Below are 11,327 nucleotides of genomic sequence, written 5' to 3'. Positions count from 1 at the left end.
AAGCCTGATGTTGGCATATGGATGCAAGGAGCAGACATAGATAGGTGGGTCAGCGCCACACAGCTGGAAGCGTGGCAGTAGCCACAGCCTGGCTGGCAGTTCTGGCTGCAGAGAGGCCATTATGTTCAAACTGGAACTGTGTGGGCTGGCTGTGAATGCAGGGGTTAAGAATTTGCCATCAGTTGTGCGGTCAGCTTCTTGTACTGGTTCTTGCTGAATTAGTTTTTCAGTGCTTAAATCGTAGAAATTCAAGTGGTTAAATTGCAGAGGAACATGGAGCCGCCAAGAGGATCATAGTCTGTCCAGAGCCATAGGCTCCTGAGTCTTTCATCCTCCTCAGTACAGATGTGTCAGTTCAGAGGGGGTGCTGTAGGTTCTGCTATCTGTGCTCAGTCGAGCTAATCTACAGCCCGTTGAATGCTGGTGTTTCATCCTTTCCACAGCTGTAGAACCGTGGGACCAAAGTCCCTCTGAATAGTTGTCTTTGCCATGTGAATCATAGAGGCTAGTTTTTAAAACGATTGTACAGCTGCATCTTAACTGAAGGCATTTTAGAAACAATGAGATTTCTATTCTTCTACCCTTTAAAAAATCATTTTTATACAAAATACCACTCTTGAGTCCTTGCCCAGCATTAGGTCTGCTACGCTTGCCTTATCTGCCCAGCTGTGTACCTCAGAGGAAAATGGCTAAATGCTGAGAATTTGGTTTTGTTTTCCTAACGCTCCTCAGGTAAGACAGCTGTGACTGCAGAATTTCGAAACGGGACTTCACACACCAAAGTTTTGCGAGGCAGCTGTCTGGGGGAGGTGGCTGGCATTCCTGCGTTGTGGGGCTTACTGTGAAGCCCGGCTGCCCTCGGGCGGTCAGACGGGAGAACGCATGAAAAACTCAGTAGAAGAAATGGGTTAAAGTAGCGCAATTGCATCGCGTCCTTCTATCCCCAACGATGACGTGTATTTTTGCAACTATTTTCTTTGCAGTTTTCTGGTTATTGAACAAAATGCTATATTCTGTTGCTACATCTGAACTATTCAAAGCTGGGCAAGGCCCAAGTCAGATTTTTGTCAAAGCCGTTTTCAGAAGTGGTTCAGGTTGATGTTCTGGTTTATCGGAACAACTGTAAGTTTGAAGGCAGAGACCTAAAAAGATATTCTGTTTTGGTGCGTGTCATCTCAATGGCTTTTGTGGTTGTTAAGAGCTATACTTACTTTGTGTTCCACTCCACGACTTACCAGAAGAGGCAGTTGAGAGCAGATGGCTGGAGAGACCCTAAGGATAAGGTTAATGGCGGGGGGGAGTAATATTTTGTTTCAGTCCTTCACCTGAAGAGGATGTGGGGAAGAGCAGGTGTGTGGTATGGATCAGTCCCTGCAAAACTCATCAGGCTTTTGCAAAAGGAGTGTGTTATGTGGGTGCAGCGTGGCAAGTCATGCTGCATGGGCTCAAAGGATGTGTATACGAATACTGCTTATCAGATAAGGTGCACTGAGCTAGGAAACATAGCTGAGCTTTAAGCCAGACCAAAGCGTAGGCAGAACTGAAAGTTGACGTGCTGAGCAAAAGGCAGCCTTAGAAAAAGGAGCAACAATAGCAACTCCATTAAATTCCTCTCTGCGGCAGTGCTTGTAGGGCCTAGAGGTGATAGGAAAAGCAACCATGCCCAGAAAGGCTATTTCTGATCCCTGTCTACTGGCAGAATTCCTTGACTTCCGATTCCTAGTGACAGCATGGGTCATGAATCCATCTGTCGTCTTAATTTCTGAATGATCTTTGTTGTGGTTGCATGTTTTCCAGTAAGTGTGTTGCTTCTTTTGTTACTTCTCCTTTTTAGCATTCAGTAAGTTCCCTGCTCTCAGGATAAAAGGCCTTCACAACTGAATTTGCCATTGTTCTTTGCTCATTTTCCAGCAACGGAGGTAGCTGAAACTCAGGAAAAGGTATAGAATCTCCAGGTTTTGTTCCACAAACATTTTACATCTTGAAATAAATGGTATGTTTGTTATCAAATTTTGTCTGTTAAAAATAAACTATTATCATCTTATTTAGAATCCTGGCATGCAAGAAAACCTTATGGTGAAAAGCGGAAGAGAAAGGATACTGTGAATGATAAATTTTTGCACAGTACCTTGCAAGTCTGTTGAGTATTATTAGATACAAAGCTCTGGTCCTGCTGAAGCTAATTAAAACTTCAGGGATAAAACCTTGGCTCTGAGGAAACCTACAGTATATTCCTTAAGAACAAGTACAGTAAGTGAGGAAAGTCCTTACCTGACAGAGGACAGATGGCAGAAAAACACTAGAAGAGAAGGAAAAGGTAACACAGCAACATTAAACACTTCTAGGAAAAGTGAGAACAATTTCTCTGGCCCTTAGAACACCCTTCTTGGGATGACAGGCCACAGCATGTATGTATAAATGCAGACCATCAGCACTTGTGGTGCTCTTACAGCAAGAAATCTGGCTGCATAGTTAGAGAAATTGGCATTTAAAACTCCATCCTTTCTAAAAGCATGTAACAAGTGAATTACTGCCCTTAATTTCATAATAATAATAATAATGCAAGGGTGGACTTCATCAGATTTTTCTCCTGTCTGAGAAATTTCTGGCCCGAATAAGGCAACCTGCATTATCCAAATTTTTCATTCATTTTTCTAGGAAATTATTGAAAATGCAAACACTAAACATGTTATGAGTCTGCAATAGCCTAGGAATTACCTGTAAAGTGCTTAACATATTTTAAAAACAGTTTGCGGTGTCTGCCTTTGCTGTTAACTTAAATTCAATTTCTATTATAAAAGACAAAATACTTAGTCTGCCTTGCACTGTTGGAAGAAAAAAAAACCTCAAACAACCCCAAATCAGCAGCTGTTCCTGAGGAAAAACCAGAATCTGGTTTCTATCTTTGATCGCAGCCTTGCCAAATCAATGGGGGAGGCTTTTTGCAGTTCCTGAAGGGCTTTTTTAGCATTTAGCACATGTACATTGTGCTTATCTGGACAGACTGAAACGGAGGCAGCGCAGACGGCTGTGGTAGCTTGGCACAAGGCCGCTGCTCTGATCAGCAGCTGTTACTTTAGTCTGAACCGCCTTGGTGATACTGTCCCAGGCTGGTGCTTAGAGCTGAAGGCTTACGTACTCCCCAATAACCCTTAGCTTTGCTCTGTTTTGTAACAGTTGCTGGCTGCTTGAAAAGTACTTGATTTTTCACCCTTCTGGAACAGGGTCGGACCTGGCGCTTCTGCTCTGCTACAGCTGAACAGGCATGAACATTTTTAAGGGGTCTGCAGGACATGTGAGGTGCAGATTGTTACCACTTCTAGTGTTAGCATTTTAAGTAAGTCCTGGATTTTTCAGAAATAAAATATGTATGTCTGGGGCCCAAGTGGTGGCAGAGGCTCACACTAGCAATGAAGTGTTCACCCTGGCTGCCAGTCAAGACTCTGCTTCCTTAACAAAACCTGTTAAGATTATGGCGTAGAAAGGATCTGAACATGAAATTATGGGAACATTAGCAATCAGTAATCGCTAGTTTTTAAAAGCTGATTTCTTTTACTCTGCGGCATTGTATTCATATTAGTTATCTATAAGGAAATAATGGCACAAATGATACTCTTGGAAATGTGATGAATATGTCATGTCAGTACAGGTGGTGGGGATTTTTTTCTTGTTTGGGAAAGTATTTTGGTCCTTGAAGAATCAGAAAGGAGCTGTGATAGCAGCTACTGCACCCTCATGCTTACAAGTCCCATTCAGGACTTCAACCCATATTATCTCAGCAGGTACATCTTTCACATCCCCTTTTGTATTTAAGATATAAAAGGTCTGTATTAGAGCTTCAGACATGTACTAACATACCAAATATTTTTTGACAGAACAGATCTTGGTATCAGCTATACATTCTAATAATGGTACTAGCGTGACTTGCTTGGTTTGTTCACCTCAAATTCAGCTATACTGCAACTTATTTGGGAACCTTGTCACATCATAGTTGTACACCTGTCTGGTTAGTGATGTGACTAAGAAAGGATTTTATGCTGTAACAATGTAGAAATGCATAAAAACACAGGTGAAAGAGCTAAGCAAGGCCTGTACATGTGCGTGCACGTGTTCTCAGGCCTTTTGTATGTTCATGAGTAAAAAGTTATTACAGATCCCGTCTTCCAGCCATCACAGATCGCAGAGAACACTAAATCTTGATACTCTTGCTGTAGTGAGAGATGAACATGTGCCACAAGGACTGGAAGGAACTGGTATGCCTGTCTGACAAACAAGTGTTCCTAATGCTGGTGTGCATCACCCTCATCAGCTGTGTTATTTGTGGGTAAGTAAAAATCATTTGCTGGGAGGAATATGGAGAAATCACTGGTAGCAATGGTACGTGGAGGCACAAGCAGGCACTAAACAGAGAACAGGCCTCTGCCAAGAACTTTGGTGACAAAAACAAGAGAGCTTGAGAATCTTTAAATACATTCAGAAAGCAAAATCTTCTAAGAAGCTTTAGGAAAAAAAAAAATCAGTACTCAGATAATTGACTCAATTAAGGCAGGTGTTAAATTTGAAATTTCAAGGAAGAGCAATTAGCTGATTGACAGGGTGTTAAAAGCTGAGGTTGTGCTTTCTTAGGAGCCTGCCATCCCTGGCATTTGTTCCTCTTTCAAAGGTTTTATTTACAGGTGTGCTTATCTTGGAAGCATCAGTCAATTCTCCATCGAGTTTGATTTCCTTGACTTGTGAAAAACTTCCCATTTGTGATAGCCTTACGGCTGGAAAACCTTGAGGGAAAAACTCTGCCAGTCTTGCTTCTCAGCAGGCCCCGAGGCAAGCAAAACCTCTGCTAGAAAAATCACCTTTTATTTTGTTTTGTGTTGTACTCAACCCAGAGAGCAGTTCTTTGCAAATGCCTCCGAAGCATGTACTTAAAGGATGTTTTGTTCATGCCTGCTGTTGACAAGTATAGCTAACATGTTTTACAGCTGCTGCATGGCTGCTACCTTTTGAGCCAAAGACTGAGATCAGATTATTTTGAGATCAGATTTTCTGTTTTAGTCTGGCAGAAAATCCCCTCTCAGATCTAGCAGTGAATCTGTCTTGAGGTAAATGTTTTTAGATGTTAACAGTATCGTGCAGGCTTGCGTAGCACTTACGTCGCACTTGTAACTTGCGTAACCCTTACTTACTTGATTTTGATTCACACATGATAGATAAGGGGATTGTATTACTTGCTGCATCTCTCTAACACCTTGTTCCAGTGAGGCTCTGAGCCTTCTGAGGTTATTTGGTGCCACAGCAAGCAAGAATGAGCAGTTTTGAAAGTAAATTAGAGATTCATGCAGGCCCAGAGAACTGAAATGTTTTGACAGCAAGAATTAACAGGCCAGCTTAGCCGAAATTCTAATGTTGAAACTTACTTGTAGATGCATTTATTTACATAAAAATAAATATGCACAACTGCAGTATTTGCTTGCCCTTTATCTTCCTTTGCAGGACAATTTAGATTTGCTGAGTGCCCACGTTCTCTCCCGGTGGACACAGTCGCTGTCTTCAGTCTTTGTCCCACCAACAGACAGAATAGCCGGCTACAGACTCCATTTTGCACCCAAGGAGCTCTGTTCAGAGTCCTTCTAGTCTAACCCCACCTTGAAACAGGGAGTATGTATTCTACATGTACCTCTAGATCCAAGAGGGGCTGGAGAGAAGAGAAGGCAGGTAATCTAGTCCCCCAAAATGTAAACATGTTTTTATTTAATGCCTTTCACTCATCACAAGGTACTTTTCCCCCACCCCCAACCCCCAAAACCAAGATGGCAGCATAAGGCACCGTGTAGACACATGCACAGTCCACATACCATCTATGTAAGATTTAAAAACACAGCTATAAGTTCTTACCAACAGTACCATGTGTCATTATTAATGTACACAATATGATTTTCCCAAGAGTTTGTTCTGGAGAAATGAACTATTAATTTAGAATGGTAAGACTTTACCCACCCACCCACCCACCACAAAAAGCCAGATTAAAAACACAGGTACAGAGCTTAATACCAGAATAATGAGATTAGTTCATAAATTAAAAAAAATACAAAAAAAATCAACAGTTTCACTCTTATTTTCAGAAGGTCCCATGTGATGTCATGTACTGTGCAGAGACTCCTTACTATGTCCTCTTCCCCTTTCGAAAGCAAGAAAACTGACAAGTAGACCCAAGACTTCTAGTGTTTGCCATTGATGGCAAAAAGGCAGTTACAGCTCTACGCATCCGGCTTAATCACATAACTGCAGGATCCCCAGCAAGTTATCTGAAGGCTTTTCCTCTGTCCAAAGGAAGAAGGACTTGACACAATGTTCTTTGGCTGCAAGTTCTTAAAGGCTTCCACTGAAAGGGTTCTCCTTCAAAAAAAAGAAAAACTGCAGTTGCTGGGGGATTTTTTTTTTTTTACTAAGAAAATGTTGAGGAATAGGTGGAACCGATGTAATAGTTTGAGTGAAGCCCTCACAGTGCTAAGATGTTGGGGTCTGCTACAAATATTCAAGTTCCAAGGCGTGCCGAAGAGCTTCCAGGTCAGCGTGACAAGAGATTCTCCAGAATGGCATGTTGTGCTAGAGTGAAACCAAAAGAGGGTATTTTTTGGTTTTTGGTTAATACTGAGATCAAAACAACTTTCTTAGTTTGCACCCTTGGGAACAGAGCTTTTTACTTGGGCCACCAGGTTGTCATGGTGTCACAGGCATCTTAGAGAGGAAGGGAGTGGGAAGTGTCTATTTGCGGATACCTTTGTTTCTCCTATGCAGAGAGGAAGGCAGATCCTCCACAACTTAGGAGTGTCCTGCTTCAGAGATGATGAAGGACATGGGTGGGCTGACTTTCTGAATGTACTAGCTACTAAACTTTACTCCCCTATTTTTTTTCATGGATTAATTAGGAATGTTTCTAGAATTGCAGTATTTCTAGAAACAATTTTAGGTGAACATCACTGTAGAAAGCTGTTGTCAGTGCTTCACAGACAAGTAAACAATATATATCATGAAAGAAAGTTATTAAAATTTATAACAACCTAAACAAAAGAATAAAATACCACACAGAGTCAAAATGCTTCCTAACAATTCCCCTTCCCAGTTACCTGGAACAGTATGCTATACTCCATTTTCTGGAAATGTAGGAACCGGTATCATTGCTCAGATCAGTTATTCAGAATTTTAGTGTAACTGCTGCTTCAGCAAAAGGTGCGATAGGCTCATAAGACAGGCAGTCCCCAAAAAACTTTCCTAATTCCTGTTTTTGAGAGACTATCTTATATTCTTCTCCTGCCTCCCTGTTTTTTCAATTTATAGTTACGGTGATAAATCTGAAGTCATGTATACAAATGTCCGAGTTCTAACCAGCCAGTTCCACTTGAAATCTTAGCACCTGGACAAAATCTGGAAAGGTCAACTACCTGTGACTTAGTATATCTTCTTTATAATATCCTGATTAATCTCTTTAAAATTGTGAATATACTCCAGGAACACAAGACTTGCATCTGAAAGAGGATGAATTATCAACTTTTTAAAGTGCTGTGAAACAAGTGCAGTTCAATAGGCAGGGGACCAGGGATGGAAACTGTGATCTGGTAAGGTACAAACAGTACTGTGAAAGCATCATTGTAACAACACAGTTCTGCAATCATCAGCAACTGCTAGGACCCCGCGGTTGCTTGCAAAGAGCTAACATCAAAGTAATTAGAACATGCTTTTAAATGTGAAATACAACTTTTCTTGGTATGTTCTGGTGAGCCTGGGGTTTGAGCTGGATTTGTTTCTTCTCCAAAACAGTTAAAGTGGTTTTACTTTAGATCACACAGCTCATTTCTGCACTTAGATTTTTATAGCAACATTTTGGATTGTGATTTTCTTAGCTTCCTCCCAAAATACCGGTCTCTGTAGTCAGTGGTATGTTGTGATATGTATTACAACACACAGTATGTGATATGCAGTTACAAACATATAGAAAGCCTTAACTGACAGAGCCTACACCCTTTCCAGTACGTGAATAAAATTTTTGAGTATTTTATCACTGTAAATAATTCAACCGTAAACATACCGCTTCTGGATAAACAGCTTAGACAAAGCTTTAGAGAATATGTACTTCCTAGATAGATGATTCTGATGAAGGGAGATGTTCCTTTTCCAAGAGTATGTACCTGTGTAAAAAAACCTGCAGTGGTTCCAGATGTTTACTTTACAGAGTGTCTATTTACACTCCTCTGATGTTTAAATACAACTAAAGTTTCCCTCTGGTATGTTGCCCATCAGTAAACAAATGGTTCCTTCAAGCTATTTATCAGTGTGTGTAGAGACAGCAAGCAAACACAGACATCTGAAGCAGTTGGAATCCATTGCTCTGCAATTTCACTTTAAGGGGAAAAGTTATTTCCTTCTCCCTCCCCCCTCCCGTGGTTGTTATTAAACCCCTTCCATTAAATTATCTATTTTTCTTTCTTAAATGAGAAGAAAACTTGGCCTCCCAGCCACTCCTGTTGTTCAGCATTTACAGATTTATCATTCATCAGACAGGTGAAGAAAAATGACCCACTAAAACAGAGATATTATCAGTGCTGTCGGCAAAACAGTGAAAGGCTCTCTGCCTGCTCCCCCCCCCCCCCCCTCTTTTTTTTTTATAAAGCTCAGGTGTGTAGAAGCCTTGACTAATGATTGTCATCAATCAAAGGAGGCAACAGCCCAGCAAAGAATGTGCTTTACTAATGGGAGAGCTGCTGAGGCCAGGAGACACAAGCAAGAGGGCTCTTGAAATCCTGGCACAGAAGATTGTTGAACCTTCCCACTTCTTCATACAGCCAGAGAGCCCCCGCAGCCTTTGATGCAGTCATGTTCACTGACCCACTGCCTTTGAAGTATGGCACTGGGCTGTCAAAAGCAGCAGGCTATTATCACTTCATTCCCAGTCATGCATTTTGGACTTTTCTCTGACAATTCCTTAACCCTTCATGAACTGTAGAACAATTTGCAGATTTAGCTAGTTTTCCAAGGTGGATGCAGGTATTGTTGCTTCCATTGGCCAGGGGAAATAAATACACTGTAAAAAAAGAGGGTTTCTGCTGCTTTGAAGATGACTTGAGATACAATTCTGGGGACAGAACATGTGTCCATCACCTTATCAGCTGGGATCCCTTTGTTCCTGGGCTTGTGCACCCAATGAGCTCAGATTTGCTTGGAAAGCCTTTATAGGATCTTCATTCGGAATGAGGTGACAGGTCCTCCAGCACAAGGTTCAGCTGTATAGCTGAGTTCCTGTGATGTAATATTTTGTACATCACCTGAGCTACACCAGTCATCTGTGTGCCTATTAAAACTTAACCGGTTTGCTGAAGATGGAACTTAGGCAGTCAGTTCCTGCAGCTCAACTCATGTGCAATGCCCCTGAAGCAAATGCAGCTCAATCATATTTCTGCAGGCACATCAGGAGCACAAGAGCCAGGATGTGCAAAGACATCTTGCAAATAGTGCTTGCTGTTAACAAATTGTCCCTGTAAAACCAAATAAATGGAGATTCCAGGCAGGTTTCTGTTCTAAAGTTTATAATGAAAACTTTGGCTGTTCAATTGTCATGTTGTACAATTCAGTTGATATACCCGACTGCTTTCCTTCAGATCTTTAGTTGTTGCTCTCCATGTTTCTAACACTCCTGCACTGATATCCCGTGTGTATGGCAGAAGGTATTCCTTGCTCTATTTCTAGCTGCCTGCCTCTATCCCCCCAGTCACTGTAAGCAGAACGCGAGCTTTGGTCTTTTCAAATTTTGCTTTTTTCTCTTCCAAGCTCTGGGGTTCCAGCTCCTGTCCTCTTACAGTCTACCCAAAGCAAAGAAGCTTCAACTGGTCCCTAAAACTCCAGCTCTCATATCCCAGTGAGTGGACTGTGGATACTAACGACTGGAGGACTCAACTGGATGTACAAGTTAGTCCATTTAATTCTTTCTAAGGCTACCAATGTCAGTGGGCCACATCTATGCAATAAGCATGGAATATTACCAAGGGCTTGTTATTCCTGACCATACTGCTTTCGCAGTTTATGTCCTACTTTGTGTTCAGTACATCTTCCCAATTTCATTTTGCTTGTGAAATCAATCACATTGATCCATGTATCTTTGGTAAAGGCAGCAACTCAGTACTAGTCCCTTTTGATATTCACTCTAATGATGTTACACCCTATGATCTCAATGAGTCATAAATAAATGTATGTATATATGCATATTCTAATAAGTAATTCAAAACTAATTCCAATAATTTGGAATTTACAAAAGGAACATGTGTAGCTCAAATTCACCCTGCTTGCTCATCTGAGATCACACACTGGAGTTTTCCTTTTCATGTGTTTAAAGCCAACTTTATTAAGCAAGAATGATTCCTGGAACATGTGACACAGCCACTGCCTGAAAAATTGCACTAGCTGCCAAGGTGGGTGGGTTTTACAGTACGAAGTTTCTCACAAGGTTGTTGAGTATTTTGCATGTTAAGAAATGAGACCAATTGTAAACTGTTTCAAATGGAGGGAGCTTCATTAAATGCCTAAGTAAAGAAAGGGTAATTGAAATGAAAACTTGGGAGAAGCCAGCATGGCATCCACAAACTGTACCTTTTTTGCTCCCTGTTCCTCTTCAACACCATCTCCTATTACAATGTACACGGCTTTCCTTCCAAACCTTTGCATTATTCTTTCAAAACAGCTCTCTTTTCCTAAGCAACAGAAGAGAAGACACATTTTTTATCTGGACACATACAGCAGGTGGGGCTAACATTCAGGTACTGGAACTGGAGCTGGGACCTAACTGAACTTGCTGCTACATTCCTCATTTTCTTTTGAAATTAGAACCTAACTGAATCTTCATCTGAGATGGATTCTCTCCATCTCGTGACAGTTACTAGCATTTTCTTTATCAACCAAGGACATCCAAGTGCTGCCAGTTTTCCGTAAGCTTTGTGACTGATGCACTGCTTAGAGCAGCAGTTGGTAGACTGATACAACACTCATGGTATTCAGTTTCAAGAGCCCTCTTCTGTTCATTCTGGTTGCAGGAAAAACATGAAAATACAAAACTTAGATGTTCAAACACATACCAGAAAGAACAGAACACAAAAAAAGCCCCAAGCCAACCCTACCAGTATTTATTACTCACACAGCTTCATAAAGCTCATTCAGCACACTTGATCCCTCTGCAAGAATAAGAGGATCCAAACAGTGTTTCTGTATGTAACAGATCCAATCAGTCTGTCTTCCTCCTAGCTGGGTGCAGTTGAACATCCCACATACAGTAGATGCTCCATAGGGTG

General features: G+C 41.3%; 1 protein-coding gene across 9 annotated transcripts in view; it reads right to left on the bottom strand.

Moving 5' to 3' along the window:
- Positions 1-6,011: 6,011 nt before the first annotated feature.
- EYA2 (EYA transcriptional coactivator and phosphatase 2) overlaps positions 6,012-11,327 on the bottom strand; it is a 104,899-nt gene continuing 99,583 nt past the window's right edge. For 8 of the 9 annotated variants that reach the window (XM_049817109.1, XM_049817108.1, XM_049817111.1 and 5 more), the window contains 2 exons: positions 10,633-10,733; positions 6,012-6,600 (listed from right to left, as the gene is read on the bottom strand). In XM_049817109.1, coding sequence (XP_049673066.1) covers positions 6,520-6,600; positions 10,633-10,733 — 182 coding nt within the window. In that variant the 3' untranslated portion in view covers positions 6,012-6,519. The remainder of the gene's footprint in view (positions 6,601-10,632; positions 10,734-11,327) is intronic. The other variant, XM_049817107.1, reaches the window with a different exon arrangement.

The sequence above is a fragment of the Accipiter gentilis genome, chromosome 14 (assembly GCF_929443795.1).
Source record: "Accipiter gentilis chromosome 14, bAccGen1.1, whole genome shotgun sequence".
Taxonomy (NCBI): Eukaryota; Metazoa; Chordata; class Aves; order Accipitriformes; family Accipitridae; genus Astur; species Astur gentilis.
This window is presented reverse-complemented; position numbering and strand designations above follow the sequence as displayed.